Below are 17434 nucleotides of genomic sequence, written 5' to 3'. Positions count from 1 at the left end.
ACCGAATTCATCCCAGCTGCAGGCTTTCATGCATCTACTCATCGCTGCCTAGTTAGGCACCTTGCTAGCTTTTGTTACAAAAATGGATAGAAAAAAATAATGACTAATTATTTTGCTGTTATCACAGCAATACTTGATAGAGGATGTAGCCTGTTCACACGTTTTGAGTATTTTTACTATTATTGTTACATTTTTGTCGGGTCCATTTCGTTAACTGGAAAGTGGAAAAGACAAAGAGAAAGGGCTTTCCAATAGCTATAATGGTTTGGGCCTAAAAAGAAGACAAGAGGTAATAAACAACTAACATTAGTTCAAATGTTTACAGTTATATACTAGTTAGCTGTTATGGTAACAATTTATTTGCATTGCAATTTAGCTATTGTGTGTATATGAAAGGTGGCTAGGTTGCCAGTAATATCGAGCAAGTGGTAGTTACTATTAGCGAGCAACAGGATATCTCTAGTTACGTTGTACTTCGTTAGCCAATGCTAGCAAGCTAATTACCAATCCATGGTCACGTCCCATTGAAAGTTTTCGTACCGTTGACAATGTTATTCAAATGTTAACATTTGTTGACAGAATCAAGTCTTTTTCCGACTTTAAGGGGAACATATTTAATTTACACTTGTGGTTACTGTAGTTAACTAGTTGATATGTAAGTTTGCATGGAAGCTTGGGACAACTAGCAAGTTGGCTAACGGTATCGTTCATGAGTGTTTTGTCAACTGTCTGAAGCCGCGAGTCAGACATTCAGCGATAATCTCTGGTCATTTTTATTTGGAAGTCGTTGAACATGTGATTTAATAAATTAACTTGTTTTATTACAGCAAACAAGTTAGACAGGAATGTGTCCGAAGTAAATTAGTATTTTTTGTTGTAATGTTTACAACTAATAAAGTCAATACTTTGATTCTGTCATTGCAACAAAAAACAATATAAAAATCTATCAAGGCACTCATCAGCCTTTGCCTGTAAAAAGAAAAGAAAAAAGGAATGAGAACCCTCTCTGCCTAAATGACCCACTCACTGGGTGTTGATACACAAACGAATCAATTTTTCTTTTGAAGGTATTTTTCTCTGATTTTTATATCAAACCAGACCAATGCATGATGACATTACATGCATCACTGGCTTAGTGGTAATGTAGTACTATACTCTTAAACAAATGTTTTTGGGGTTTCCCTTTACATGAACACTGCTGTAACAATCATGTGTTTAGTTATACTTTCTTCAATGTGAACCCCAGTGTCTTCACTTATGTCCCATTTAATAAAAAAAGCAAAACGGAGCTAAATATCTGAATTTTTCTCCAACGACAGTTGACTTTCTGGGTCTAGGAAGCCATTTTAAGTGTTACAGTGGGGGAAGGGCAGCCTCAAGTTTTAATAGTTGCTACATAATTACACATTTCACCGAGACATGCCCTCTGGTGGCAAGCATAATTCTTGGTACAGTAGACAGTAAGTTTTAATCGTTGTTCTTGTTTCAATGTAAATAAGTGGAGCAGTTCTGTTTATGAACAAAATGCAATAGATGGTATAGAATAGATGGTGTATAATACAGTATATACATGAGATAAGTAATGTGAGATATGTAAACATTATTAAAGTGGCATTAAAGTGACTAGTGTTCCATTTATTAAAGTGACTACTGATTTCAAGTCTGTAGGTAGGCAGCTGCCTCTCTGTGCTTGTGATGGCTGTTTAACAATCTGATGGCCTTGAAGATAGAAGCTGTTTTTCAATCTCTGTGCCAGCTTTGATGCACTTGTACTGACCTCGCCTTCTAGATGGGTGAACAGGCTGTGGCTCGGGTGGTTATTGTATGTGATGATATTTTTTACCTTCCTGTGGCATTAGTTGTTGTAGATGTCCTGGAGGGCAGGTAGTTTTCCCCCCGGTGATGCATTGTGCCCTGTGGTTGTGGGTGGTGCAGTTGCCGTACCAGGCGGTGATATAGCCTGACAGGATGCTCTTGATTGTGCACCTGTAAAAGTTAATGAGGGTTTTCGGTGACAAACCAAATTTCTTCAGCCTCCTGAGGTTGAAGAGGTGCTATTTGCGCCTTCTTCATCACACTGTCTGTGTGCGTGGACCATTTCAGTTTGTTGGTGATATGTACACCGTTTAAGTTTGCTCAGTGGTGTCAGCTAACCTAACTGTTTTGAGGCCAAGTGTGAGCTTCTCAAGTGTGGCTTTACAGCTGAGTTATGACAGACATTTTTAGGGTATTGTTTTATCTGGTGGTGAGTTAAGGATTTTTCAACCCTTGTAGAGTTTGTTTTAACAAATGTCATACCAGCAGATGGTCTGTCAGTGAGTGAATGTAGCCTAAATGTGTTGCTTTTTTGCATTTTGCAAGAATGCACAGGGCAAGTCATCCATCCAAGATAGCAAAAACTTAGACAACCCTAAGTTTAGGCTATAGTTATTTTTTTTTACATCTGTAAGCTTAAATGGCGGGTTTCAGGTTGGAAATAATGTTATTTTTCTCTCTGCGTTGTTGGGAAGGGCCCGGCCCGTAAGTAAGTATGTCACTGTTACATGCTGAACACACCGGCTGTGTTGCTAAAGAATTATACACATGTTATTCAATCAAGTCTTCCAAACTGCTTGTGCGCGTCAACAAGCGTCTTGGTTCTATTTTAGATGCCTGACGTGCTGCTAGTCAAATCAAATTTATTTATATAGCCCTTCGTACATCAGCTGATATCTCAAAGTGCTGTACAGAAACCCAGCTTAAAACCCCAAACACCAAGCAATGCAGGTGTAGAAGCACGGTGGCTAGGAAAAACTCCCTAGAAAGACCAGAACCTAGAAAGAAACCTAGAGAGGAACCAGGCTATGAGGGGATGGCCAGTCCTCTTCTGGCTGTGCCGGGTGGCGATTATAACAGAACATGGCCAAGATGTTCAAATATTCATAAATGACCAGCATGGTCAAATAATAATAATCACAATAGTAGTCCTTCCTCTCCCATCTCCTTATTGGTTTTTAGGAGCATATACCCACATGGGTGATTGAAAGATGAACGAGGTCCACGCTTCAGTCCAGTTGGTTGCAGTAATGCACTTTAAAGTTGGTTGCCAACCACCATATACAATTCACAGATGACTGAATTAGGAGAGATTACTAGAAACTAACTAGGTTTCCCCTTTTCTGTGGATTAATGGTCAAAGTAGAGAACACGTGACTTTGTGTGACTCAATGGGTCGATATTTGTCAAAGGTCCAGAAAAAAAGGACCTTGTACATTTCAGATAAAATAACAACTCAATGTTTCTTAAAACAAATAAGATAGCAACAGCTAGCTAAATGTCCATTAATGTTTCATGTGTTATGGTCTGTCCCCAAATTAATTTAGTTGGTTCAGAGTTTGTTTTGGTATTTCAACCAGCGTGTCCTGATCGCGTCTGGTGCGTATAGACAAATTCCACATGCACACATGCAGAGCTGGCTTGGTCATCATGTTAGTCTACACCTGTCAGATTTGATGTGATTGCAGTCAAGGGTTGATGAAACTGCAGATTTGGCCTACTGGGTGGCAGCAAAAAAGCAGCTTCAAACCCCCGTCTCTAAAGTATTCAGACTAGACTATTAGTCAGACTCTTTAAAAAAAAAAATATATATATATATTCCTACCAAAACCAGCATCTCAACCTAGATGCATTGCTGTGCATAGGGCTTCTTTATTTTTAGTCAGACTAGTTTATATTCGTATATACACTTGGTGTACAAATCATTAGGAACACCTGCTCTTTCCAGTACAGCATTCACCTGGTTAGTCTATGATCCCTTATTGATGTCACTGAAGGGGAGAAGAGCGGTTAAAGGAGGCGTGTTAAGCCTTGAGACAGTTGAGACATGGATTGTGTGTTTATGCGATTCAGAGGGTGAATGGGCAAGACAAAATATTTAAGTGTCTTTTGAACGGGTTATTGTAGTTGGTGTCAAGATATGCAAAGTTGTTGGGTTTTTCATGCTCAACAGTTTCTCATGTGCATCAGAAATGGTCCACCACCCAAAGGACATCCAGCTAACTTGACACAACTGTGGGAAGCGTTGTAGTCAACATGTGCCAGCATCCCTGTGGAACGCTTTTGACACCTTGTGGAGTCCATGCCTAGAGTAGTTGAGGCTGTTCTGAGGGCAAAAGGGTGGGATGAAACTCAATATTAAGAAGTTGTTTCTAATTATTTACCTTTATTTAACTAGGCAAGTCAGTTAAGAACAATTTCTTATTTTCAATGACGGCCTTGGAACAATGTTTTCTACACTGTGCATTTTAAGAACAATCTAGCCTTGTCAATTGGTTTTATGCTGCATACTGTAGGCTAGTCAAAGGATAGTAGTTTGAGGCCCTTACATCACCATTGGCAAGCTCTTGGTTAAACTTATAAGCCATCAGCTGCTTCATAAGGGCTTTTCCGGTCACAGCAAAACATATGCTGCTCATTGCTTCACGAGCTCACCAGCCCATGATGCAGCATTTGTTCCTTTGGACTCTGGATACAATAAAGTTGTATGACAGCATATCATGCAAGCTACATCATAAAGTCTAGGCCTACTACTTTATGTTCAAATGTGACATGTTGTCTCTGGCTAGATAAGGCTTGTTTGAGCTGTCTGTTTAGTGAAATGACAAGAACAATCAGGTGGGTTTGTTAAAGGGCAACTTTGCCATGTAACATTTGGGTTGTTATTATGAAGTATTTGATGTCCTACACAGTTTTAGTGTAATTGTGTGATTTCATGTCTATTGACTGATGAGTGATTAGCAAAACTGGAAATGGCTTATCTGTGACGTTTTCAAGTAGGATCCCTGAGGTGACTAATAAAATGAATTATGGCCAGTCGTTTTCAGCTATCTATCTACACTGCTCAAAAAATAAAGGGAACACTAAAATAACACGTCCTAGATCTGAATGAATGAAATATTCTTCTTAAATACTTTTCTCTTTACATAGTTGAATGTGCTGACAACAAAATCACACAAATTATCAATGGAAATACTGTAAGCACAACCCCCACCTGTGGACGTTGGGCCCTTATGGAGTCTGTTTCTGACCGTTTGAGCAGACACATGCACATTTGTGGCCTGCTGGAGGTCATTTTGCAGGGCTCTGGCAGTGCTCCTCCTGCTCCTTGCACAAAGGCGGAGGTGGCGGTCCTTCTGCTGGGTTGTTGTCCTCCTACGGCCTCCTCCACGTCTCCTGATGTACTGGCCTGTCTCCTGGTAGTGCCTCCATGCTCTGGACACTACGTTGACAGACACAGCAAACCTTCTTGCCACAGCTCGCATTGATGTCCCATCCTGGATGAGCTGCACTACCTGAGCCACTTGTGTTGGTTGTAGACTCCATTTCATGCTACCACTAGAGTGAAAGCACCGCCAGCATTCAAAAGTGACCAAAACATCAGCCAGGAAGCATAGGAACTGAGAAGTGGTCTGTGGTCACCACCTGCAGAACCACTCCTTTATTGGGGGTGTCTTGCTAATTGCCTATAATATCCACCTATTGTCTATTCCATTTGCACAACAGCATGTGAAATTTATTGTCAATCAGTGTTGCTTCCTAAGTGGACAGTTTGATTTCACAGAAGTGTGATTGACTTGGAGTTACATTGTGTTGTTTAAGTGTTCCCTTTATTTTTTTGAGCAGTGTATATAACTTGTCTAGTTTTCTGATCATATTGGAACTCCCTGCTGTATGTTTCTCTGGTTGTCTTTGTCTAATAACATTTGCTAATATTTTAAATAGATATTCAAAAACCTACAGTCAGCTTGCATCTGTAAAAGTTTGAGGGTCTTCTAAAACAAATTGCCATGAACTCTCAGCTACATTTAAGACGGCGTTACTTACATAATCGACTTAAAACTAAGATGGCTTTTATCAATATGTTAGTAAGAAAGAGCTTGGCGTTATTTGAAGGGTTAAGAATGATCTTACTTCCCCTTTACCATTTTGAAATGAGCCAATCTTAATTTTTTTTAAATCCATTGAATGTATAAGCATATTTTTATTTACCATTTTATTTAACCAGGAAGGGCTCATTGAGATTTGAAATCTCTTTTTCAAGAGCGTCCTGGACAAGATAGGCAGCACCAAGTCATTACACAATTACAGATGAACAACATGAAAAACTACAGGTCATCGAGTAAAAAAACATTCAATTCACAAGAGTATAAAAAAAAATCATAAAACGGCAAATTAAGAACATTGACAGGTCAGGGAATCAGCCTCAATCTTTCATCAATGATTTAAAAAACAATCGGGACAAGTTCTTCCAGTTTAAAAGTATTTGTTAAGGCGTTCCAAGCCAATGGCGCAGAGTACATAAAAACCCTTTTACCAAATTCTGTTCGGACATTTGGAACAGTTAGCAGGATAAAGTCCTGCGAACAATTGACTCTCCCAAACTGCTTCTGACTGTCCACCTTAATTTTTATACTTAAAGCATCGGAAATAGTATTTCCCAAGCTGTGTTAATGCATTTGCTCAAGTCATTAATGTCCACTTAGGCCTAGTGTTTCCATTCGGAGAGTGGCACACATCCTGCTGCGCTCAGTTGAGTGGTTTCCTCAGATTTCAGCCGTTGTCGTCTCTAACGGTTTTCCAGGAATTTCATTTTCAGGCTGCCTTGGCTTGACAATGAGCAATGGAGTGGGCAAAAACAAACAGAACTGGGATCAGGCTAAAGTTGACTAGGTGTCGGCTATAGGCCCTTTTCACGTACACGAGACACAGATGCAAGTGATTCTTGGTGGCAGTAAGAAGGCGGCAGGTAGCCTAGCGTTTAAGAGCGTTGGGCAAGTAACTCTAACGTTGCTGGTTTGAATCCCCGAACTGACGAGGTGAAAAATCCGATGTGCCCTTGAGCAAGGCACTCAACCTTAATTGCTCCTCTTAAGTCGCTCTGGATAGGAGAGTCTGCTAAATGACTAAAATGTCAAATATAAAGCCATCGCCATTTGCAGCCATTCAACAGCCTAGATTTACATTTTTGATACTTCTAAACAAAATAACTTTTTGGGGTTCTCATACGCTTACAATTATGTTTTGATTCTTGCTTGAACGTCGCTAAGATTATATTTGGTTGTGATCTTTGCAAAATAACTGTTTTGGATGCAGCAGCAGTTAGCTAGTATGCTAACGCTCACTGATATAGGCTGTAGCGAAAGCTAGCCAAAGAGCCATTTTACTGGTTGAAGTGTTTTTTAAAGTATAATGCGGTGGATTTGCAATGTTGACACAAACATATTAAGCAGGACATTCATAAGAGCCTTAAATTCCAATTATAATCCAAAATTAGTTTGAAACGCACTCATACGTAGAAGCTTTTTATATATAAGAACTCACCCTTCTGCCACCAACATGCACGCATCGCCCTTGTGCTGCAATGTTTCTAAGCACAGAAAGTGGTCTATTGGTCTAAAACTCTCATTGCATTCAATTAGCCTACTGGTCATAGACAATTATTTTTAAAAATCTGATTTGATAGGGCTATTTATTGGTTAGGGCCTTTGAATTAGGCTAGCTTCTGGTTTCTTCCACTCAAGTAGGTCTAGTTATTACCACCTCTACGCAGACGACACCATTCTGTATACTTCTGGCCCTTCTTTGGACACTGTTAACTAACATCCAGACGAGCTTCAATGCCATACGACTCTCCTTCCGTGGCCTCCAACTGCTCTTAAACGCAAATAAAAGTAAATGCATGCTATTCAACCGATCATTGCCCGCACCTACCCGCCCATCCAGCATCACTACTCTGGACGGATCTGACTTAGAATATGTGGATAACTACAAATACCTAGGTGTCTGGCTAGACTGTAAACTCTCCTTCCAGACTCACATTAAGCATCTCCAATCAAAGATTAAATCTAGAATCAGCTTCCTATTTCGCAACAAAGCTTCCTTCACTCGTGCTGCCAAACATACCCTCGTAAAACTGATCATCCTACCGATCCTTGACTTCATCATCTATAAAATAGCCTCCAACACTCTACTCAACAAACTGGATGTAGACTATCACAGTGCCATCTGTTTTGTCACCAAAGCCCCATATACTGCGACCTGTACGCTCTCGTTGGCTGGCCCTCGCTTCATACTCATCGCCAAACCCACTGGCTACAGGTTATCTACAAGTCTCTGCTAGGTAAAGCCCCGCCCTATCTCAGCTCACTGGTCACCATAGCAGCACCCACTCGTAGCACACGCTCCAGCAGGTATATCTCACTGGTCACCCCCAAAGCCATTTCCTCCTTTGGTCGCCTTTCCTTCCAGTTCTCTACTGCCACTGACTGGAACGAACTACAAAAATCACTGAAGCTGGAGACTCCCATCTCCCTCACTAGCTTTAAGAACCAGCTGTCAGAGCAGCTCACAGATCACTGCACCTGTTCATAGCCCATCTGTATACAGCCCATCTATCTACCTCATTCCCATACTGTTTTTATTTATTTAGCTCCTTTTGCACCACAGTATCTCTACTTGCACATCCATCTTTTGCACATCTACCATTCCAGTGTTTAATTGCCATATTGTAATTACTTCGCCACCATGGCCTATTTATTGCCTTAAAACCTGTTGTGACTAGGGGGCAGTATTTTCATTTTTGGAAAAAAAACGTTCCCGTTTTAAACAGGATATTTTGTCAGGACAAGATGCTAGAATATGCATATAATTGACAGCTTAGGATAGAAAACACTCTAAAGTTTCCAAAACTGTAAAAATATTGTCTGTGAGTATAACAGAACTGATGTTGCAGGCGAACGCCTGAGAAAAATCCAATCCGGAAGTGCCTCCTGTTTTGAAAGCGCTGCGTTCCAATGAGTCACTATTGAGCAGTGAATGGGATATCAACCAGATTACTCTTTCTCCGTATTCCCGAAGGTGTCTACAGCATTGTGACATAGTTTTACGCATTTATGTTGAAGAATACCCGTAAGCGGCTACATTGCGCAAGTGGTCACCTGATGCTCCCAGAGAGATTCTCGCGTAAAATACAGAGGTAGCCATTACTCCAATCGGTCCTACTGAAAAACTAATTGTCCCGATGGATATATTATCGAATAGATATTTGAAAAACACATTGAGGATTGATTATAAACAACGTTTGCCATGTTTCTGTTGGTATTATGGAGCTAATTTGGAATATTTTTCGCTGTTTTCGTGACTGCAATTTCCGGGTGATTTCTCAGCCAAATGTGAAGAACAAACGGAGCTATTTCGCCTACAAAAATATTATTTTTGGAAAAAAGGAACATTTGCTATCTAACTGGGAGTCTCGTGAGTGAAAACATCCGAAGCTCATCAAAGGTAAACTATTTAATTTGATTGCTTTTCTGATTTCCGTGACCAAGTTACCTGCTGCTAGCTGGACAAAATGCTATGAGATGACAGGGTGATAAACGAAAGGCTAAGCTGTGTCTCAATATATTTCATTCGTGATTTTCATGAATAGGAATATTTTCTAGGGATATTTATGTCTGTTGTGTTATGCTAATTAGTGTCAGGCGATGATTACACTCCCGCATGCGGGATGGGGAGTCACTAGAGGTTTTAACTCTCTTATTTGCACTCACTGTATATAGACTTTGTTTTTTCTTTTTTTCTACTGCATTATTGACTATGTTTTGTTCATTCCACGTGTAACTCTGTGTTGTTGTATGTGTCGAACTGCTATGCTTTATCTTGGCCAGGTCGCAGTTGCAAATGAGAACTTGTTCTCAATTAGCTTACCTGGTTAAATAAAGGTGAACATTTTTTTTTTTTACACTTCTGGATTTTAGGCCTATGTCGTCATATTGCTGATAAAAAAATGTCTGTCTTGGAAATGCCTGAAGTGTGTTTTGAGCAGGGCTGACCCATCTACTAGTAGATAATGGGCCCTACTTTAAACACATTGCTGCTAGTTTACCCAGTGCTCCAGGGCATAGTGGGGGAGGGAGTTTGTTGATGGGAAAACAGACTTTGGTTGGCTTTGGCATCCTCAGTCATGAAGACTTTGGTTGGCTTTGGCATCCTCAGTCATGACATCACAAAGAGGTGAGGCTCAATGGCATAACATATCCTTTTATGGAGCTAAATGGACTGTTCCATTTTCCAGGAAGAGGTTGCTTTTCTCTTAACTGTTGACACTTTCCATATTTTTCCTCCTAAAGTGTAGGCTAAGACATTCACTAATGTGATTGTTCCACTATTTTAGACCCAGGTGTATGTTTTGCTCCCGTCTATTCATCTTCCTTTGATTGTCTTTTTACTCTATTGATTTTGTTTAGATTAGATGAATTAGTTTAGAAGGGCTGTGTTTTTTCTTCTGGTCTACTGCTGGGCTTGTGATGTAAAGGCACACTTGATGATCCTGTCCTAGCACAGTGATAGGCATGTCATTCCATCTTGTAAGAATTATTCTCTGTTCAAATTATTTCCTTAATTAACACAAAGACCCGTAACCTCTTGTCAGTACTATTTTGCGTTACTGCATTACAACTCATTTATCCCAATTTGATATATATATATATATATATATATATATACATACATACACTCAAACGCCTACAAGAGTGTATGACACATTGTGCACTCATGCAGACACAACCCCCCCCCCCCCCCCATCTCTCTCACACACAGAGCCTCCTTTCAACTTCACCTATTGTCCCCTGCCTTTGGCACACCCGCTGTTCGGCAGGGTGGTATCTCCCGTGAACTAGCAGTAACCTCCCTCTCCCGGAGTCAGATTTATCTCTACTCCAAGGAATTACTGTAATGTCCGCTGTAGATCAGGAAACCCAGTTTTGAGAACGTCTCCTCGTTAAAGGAATACTACCAGAGAGCAGACTGGCAGAGCATGACAACACTTCTGAATCCCCTGGAGTTTCACTGAATCCCCTTTCTAATGTTTCAGTGGTTTGCGCCCTGTTGCCTCTGTCAGGGTAAGCAACACAACTAGTTGGTTTCTCTTGTTGGTTTTCCGTCTACATTTCCTGTGAAGAGTTTGTCTAGCTGTTGTGCTAGTCAGACTGTCACCAAACTTCATTATCAAATTGTGATAGTTGGCGATATGAAGGGTGGAATTGTCAGTTTCTCAAAGAAGCATGGCCCTAAACTCATGGTCTTCAGACACCTGTTAGTGTATCGGTTTGTCATATAGAAGTGAGTTCAGGAAGCCTTATTACCAGTACAGTAGGTCTTCTTTGGTAACACAGCTTATTTTTATTTTTTTAATCAGTACTAAAATATGAGTAAAAGGAACCTTTTCAAGGTAACACATTACACACAGGTATAGTCTTTCATGTTTGGTAGCCGTGTCTTCAGTATTAGTAATATATACTGAACAAAAATATAAGCGCAACATGCAACAATTTTAAAGATTTTGCTGTGTTACAGTTCATATAAGGAAATCGGTCAATTGAAATGAATTCATTAGGTCCTAATCTTCACATGACTAGGAACACCGATACCTTAAAAAAAAGGTATGTATAAAACCAGTCAGTATCTGGCGTAACCACAATTTGCCTTATGTAGGGAGACTCATCTCTGTCGCGTAGAGTTGATCAGGATTTTGATTGTGGCCTGTGGAATGTTGTCCAACTCCTCTTCAATGGCTGTGCGAAGTTGCTGGATATTGGCAGGAACTGGAACACGCTGTTGTAAATGTTGAGCTTGAACACTCCAAACATGCTCAATGGGTGTAATGTCTGAGTATGCAGGCCATGGAAGAACTGGGACATGTTCAGCTTCCAGGAATTGTGTACAGAACCAGAATTGTGACATGGTCCCGTGCGTTATCATGGTGAAACATGAGGTGATTGCGGCAGATGAAGGGCACGACAATGGACCTCAGGATCTTGCTACGGTATCTCTGTGCATTCATATTGCCATCGATAAAATAAAATAGTGTTCGTGGTCTCTAGCTTTTGCCTGCCCATACCATAACCCCACCACCACCATGGGGCACTCTGTTCATAACGTTGACATCAGAAAACTGCTCACCCACACGATGCCATACATGTGGTCCGCGGTTGTTAGGCCGGTTGGATGTACTGCCAAATAATCTAAAACCACGTTGGAGGCGGCTTATGGTAGAGAAATTAACATTAAATTCTCTGGCAACAGCTCCGGTGGACATTCCTGCAGTCAGCATCCCAATTGCACGCTCCCTCAAAACTTGAGACATCTGTGGTGTTGTGTGACAAAACGGCACATTTTAAAGTAACCGTTTATTGTCCCCAGCACAAGGTGCACCTGTGTAATGATCATGCTGTTTAATCAGCTTCTTGATATGCTACACCTGTCAGGTGGATGGAATATCTTGGCAAAGGAGAAATGCTTACTAACAGGGATGTAAACACGTGTGCCTGTAATTTGAGAGAAAAAAGCTTTTTGTGCTTATGGAACATTTCTGGGATGTTTTATTTCAGCCCATGAGACATGGGACCAACACTTTACATGTTGTGTTTTTTGTATTTTTGTTCAGTATAGATCAGATTAAGCTGGTCCCACGTATTGCTAGTGTGTTGTTTAGTGGAGGAGGCTGAGGGGAGGACGGCTCATAATAATGGCTGGAATGGAGTCAACGGACTGGTATCAACCACATGGAAACTATGTTTTTGATGTGTTTTATACCATTCCATTGACTCCATTCCAGCCATTACTATGAGCTGTCCTCCCCTCAGCAGCCTCTACTGGCCCCGTTTCAATTTAAAGGAAAATCCACTCAAACTATATTTCTGTTTTTGTTTCATTGTTGATACGGTCCCAATGTGTTTGGCATGTCAGCAGTGAAGTTTTCAAGATATTAGACTTTCAAGAAGCGAAGTGTCACTTGCCACATCATCATGAGGTGGCAAGTGACACTGCTTTTTGAAAGTCCAATATCTTGAAACTTGACAACTGACATGCTAAACATAAGTCAAAGTTAAGTGTAAGGCCTCATTCCAGTGTCATGTATTTTATTGGCTTGTTGATTATTATAGTATTTAATTTATTTTTTATTTAATCTTTAACTAGGCAAGTCAGTTAAGAAAAAATGACGGCCTACCAAAAGGCGTCCTGCGGGGATGGGGGCTGAGATTAAACACACATCACGACGAGAGACCCCACAACACTACGTAGAGACCTAAGACAACAACAGCATGGCAGCAGCACAAAACATGGTACAAACATTATTGGGAACAGAAAAAAGCAAGAAGCTAGAGACAACAATACATTACGTGAAGCAGCCACGACTGTCATTAAGAGTGTCCGTGATTTTAGTCTTCGAATGAAGAGATTGATATAAAACTGTCTAGTTTGAGTGTTTGTTGCAGCTCATTCCAGTCGCTAGCTGCAGTGAACTGAAGAGGAGCGACCCAGGGATGTGTGTGCTTTGTGGACCTTTAACAGAATGTGACTGGCAGAACGGGTGTTGTATGTGGAGGATGAGGGCTGCAGTAGATATCTCAGATCTGGAGGAGTGAGGCCTAAGAGGGTTTTTATAAACAACCACTGGGTCTTGCGACTGGTATACAGAGATGACCAGTTTACAGAGGAGTATAGAGTTCAGTGATGTGTCCTATAAGGAGCATTGATGGCAAATCTGATGGCCAAATGGTAAAGAACATCTAGCCGCTCGAGAGCACCCTGACCTGCCGATCTATAAATGACATATCTGTAATCGAGCATGGGTAGGATGGTCATCTGAATCAGGGTTAGTTTGACAGCTGGGGTGAATGAGGAGTGATCACGATAGAGGAAACCAAGTCTAGATTTAACCTTAGCCTGCAGCTTTGATATGTGCTGAGAGAAGGGCAGTGTACCATCTAGCCATACTCCCAAGTACTTGTATGAGGTGACTACCTCAGGCTCTAAACCCTCAGAGGTAGTAATCACACCTGTGATTACTACCGCTGAGGGGCATTCTTCTTACCAAACAGCATGATCTTTGTTTTGGAGGTGTCCAGAACAAGGTTAAGGCCAGAGTTTTTACTGAGGGCCAGGACATTTGTATATCTGATCAGTCAGCTTTGTCCCACTGAGTAAATGAGTAGTATGCATCTATAAATACTAATGACAGCATTCCCTCATCATTTTCTGAATCCTTTTCTGAATCATTTTAGTTAGGCAACACCTGCTCCTTATCTGAAGGTCTTTGGGAAAACGTTGGTAGGTTTTTATTGACCTATCTCCTGTTCCTCATTATTCGGACCATACGCTAAAAGGCCACGTGATGGGGTCCAATGTGTTGATGATACTGAATGGTATACATTTTGTTTTAATGGTGGCCATTGTAAAGAAGCAGTTTAATGACTGTACCAGTTATGACTTTTGACACTTCCCGTTCCTGACATGTATGGTTAATGGAAGGTATAAAACCATCTGCTTTCAGTGATGACTCAACCCTGTAGCGTATAGTGTATTGAGCAGTCAGGGAATTGCCATAGGCCTTATGTAGCCTAGTCTAACCAGGAAACAGTTAAACAGCACACGTGCTGTGTTTTGAGTGGAGGTGGGGGACAGGGTAATCTTACTGTCATCACTCCCTAAATCATTGTTCTGCTCTTCACTGCAACAGAGAGGCCAGGGTAGGCCTGCGTATGTCAAAGTGTGGGCATATTTTTGGGAAACTACAAACAAACCTTAAAGTTAACTTCATGGAGATCTCTAATAGATCCCACTGTTCAGGTGATACCTGCCACACCTTATCTCTCGTGGAAGGATTTTTTTCGAACTCAGGATTAGAATGTGTACACATTTTCCCTGGGATTCTTGCAGTGATGATTTACCAGCCGTTAGTAGAAATTATATTGATGTTCCTGTTGGCAGAATGTCTTTTGGCCACATACATTGTAGATTTTTTTTTTTTCATTTAGCAGACGCTCTTATCCAAAGCGATTAGGGTTAAGTGCCTTGCTCAAGGGCACATCAACAGACCTTTCGGTTACTGGCCCAATGCTCTTAACCGCAAGGCTACCTGCTGCGTATAAAGGCCAAAAGCTTGTTTTCACATGCCATCAGAAATATTATCTACTATACTGCTATAGATGAAGACAAATGACGAACAACATGAAATTATGATTTGTTGTATATTTTTATTGGCTTGATATATTGGAGGGTGGGTTATGTACTGTAGAAAATTGAAGTGGGTAGTTAAGAAGCAGTGTACGCAGATAGCCTAGCTGTTCAAATGCTAATTTCATTAATTCTATTGACTTAACTGTGTTATCTCTGTCCCACAGTTGTTCCAACATATACCATAACAAATGGTATCATTTTGATCACCATGAATCATTGTAATAACTCTATAGACTTGTTTAGATGTTCTAGTCCCCTTTTAAGCCATTTGGAACATGCCCTTCCCCTAAGTTGTTGTGTCAGTATTTCTGTGTGTACTCTGCAGTGTCACTTGGTGTTTTTTCATGTAGACAGAAGTATTTGGAAGCTGCCATTTTCTCTTCTCCACGCTTAGTGACTGTGTCTCTGTTAGCAACATGAACCGTGAAGACCGGAATGTGCTCCGTATGAAAGAAAGAGAAAGGCGAAATCAAGAAATCCAGCAGGGAGGAGAGGCCTTTCCAGCTCACTCCCCTCTCTTTCCTGAACCTTATAAAGTTGTAAGTTTATTTTGTTATTCATTTTGTTTTGCTTCTGTCATTTAGTTAACTATTGGAGTTCAGACTTTTTGTTTCTCCTATAGTCTAAGTATTCGCTTTATTCTAAGATTGATTTGCAGGATTCATTGATTGACAACTCTTTTTAAAACAGAGAAGACCCTACTTGTTTTTATATCTGAACAGTGGCAGGGAGAGAGTGAGGTAAGTGCATTGTTTGGGGGAACTGCATCATCTGCAGGTAATGTGGGCCCAGGGCTGTTGCTTGCTTGCTCAGGGGGAATTTAAGGCCCAGGCCTCGCTGGCTGAGGTGTCCTGCCCTCGCTGGCTGAGGTGTCCTGCCCTCGCTGGCTGAGGTGTCCTGCCCTCGCTGGCTGAGGTGTCCTGCCCTCGCTGGCTGAGGTGTCCTGCCCTCGCTGGCTGAGGTGTCGCTGGCTGAGCCCTCCTGCCCTCGCTGGCTGAGGCCCTTTTAGTTCGTCTTTCCTTCCTTACTCCTCCTCACAAAAGAGCCTGAGGTAAGTGCATAACCCCCTAGCCCCTTTTGTCCCATCAAATTGCTAGGTCATTGTGGGCAATAAACAGTCCACATGTAAAGGGGACCTGCATACTGATATCTGTAGGATGCGTGTATGGCACAGTGCCCTATCATATCGCGGTTCAGTAGTAGACCAAACACTTATTGATGTTGATGCTTACCTGGCCTCTGTAGTCAACTAAACCACTGGTTCCCAACCTTTTTCGGTTACTGTACCACCAACTTAATTTTTGTTCTGTCCATAGTACCCCTGAAGAACCCCCCCCCCATGTGCATTTTGACCAGTAAGCCTATGGTGTCATGATTCTTCTCAACTATCCCCAGGGGACCTAGTACCCCTGGTTGGGAACTACTGAACTAAACAACAGTAACGTTGGTTTAGGGATGCACGTTCACCATGTGCACTGATGTGGGCCAGAGCTCTCAACCCGCCAACTCAATTATTTCAGCCTCTGGCTGAGTCTAATCTTTGCCACTAACCAGATTTAAACAGAGATTAGTGGCTCCTCTCTTAGCTAGAGGACCCATGAAGGACGGCTTGGAATGCATCCTGACAGGTAGCAAATGGAAAGGTGAGTCCTACCTGGAAAGCCAAGTCTTTTGCCCCCACATAGTGAAAGGTAAGCAGCTGATTTGCCGATTTAAGAATAGGACCCAGGGAAGTGGCTCTCCCACCGTCATCCGTAGACAACCATGGCAGCCGTGTTGTGTTCAGCAGTTTTTAGAGCCCTGGGTTCACTGTTTACCCATGCCGTTACAAAATGAAGCATGTAATGTAGAAATGGGAAACATCAACTGGCTAACTTAAACTCCCATCTTCTCATCTGGGCAGTAGAATGCCGCTTTGTGATATTTTCTAGAGAGTTAAGTGACATGAGTCGTGACCAGTAGTATTCATGGTCAAGTAAAAATAGTTTACTTTGCCCTCCTCTAAATTCCATGGCTCTTACTTTAAAGATCCATTTAACAAAGCTGCCATTGAACTTACATTTGACATTTTTACACTGCTAGAACAGATGCAGCTCAGCTTTCCCCAGTCAGAAGAAAAATGCTGATCTTAAATGTCATTGTAGAATGACTTTAGGCCTGTTGCTTTTCTCTTTGAAGTATATTGCTCTCTGATGATATCATTTTTGAAGTGATCTCCTGAGCACTTTGTAAATGTCGTTTTAAAACTGGTGCATGAATTGTAAAAGATAAGGTTAGATGTGACCTTTTTTGCTTTCTTGTTTGCTACCAAAAGCCCTTCTATCAAAGTGTAGGCCTTGCATGGTGGCACACTTAAGCATTGTACACAAACAACATA

General features: G+C 41.3%; 1 protein-coding gene across 1 annotated transcript in view; it reads left to right on the top strand.

Annotated features, from left to right (window-relative positions):
• The window catches only part of LOC115136209 (AF4/FMR2 family member 4-like), a 29094-nt gene continuing 11660 nt past the window's right edge, over nt 1-17434 (top strand). The window contains 2 exon segments of the mRNA XM_029671774.2: nt 1-289; nt 15470-15596. Of these exon segments, the coding sequence (XP_029527634.2) occupies nt 15474-15596 (123 nt within the window). The 5' untranslated portion in view covers nt 1-289; nt 15470-15473.

The sequence above is a fragment of the Oncorhynchus nerka genome, linkage group LG10 (assembly GCF_034236695.1).
Source record: "Oncorhynchus nerka isolate Pitt River linkage group LG10, Oner_Uvic_2.0, whole genome shotgun sequence".
NCBI lineage: Eukaryota > Metazoa > Chordata > Actinopteri > Salmoniformes > Salmonidae > Oncorhynchus > Oncorhynchus nerka.
This window is presented reverse-complemented; position numbering and strand designations above follow the sequence as displayed.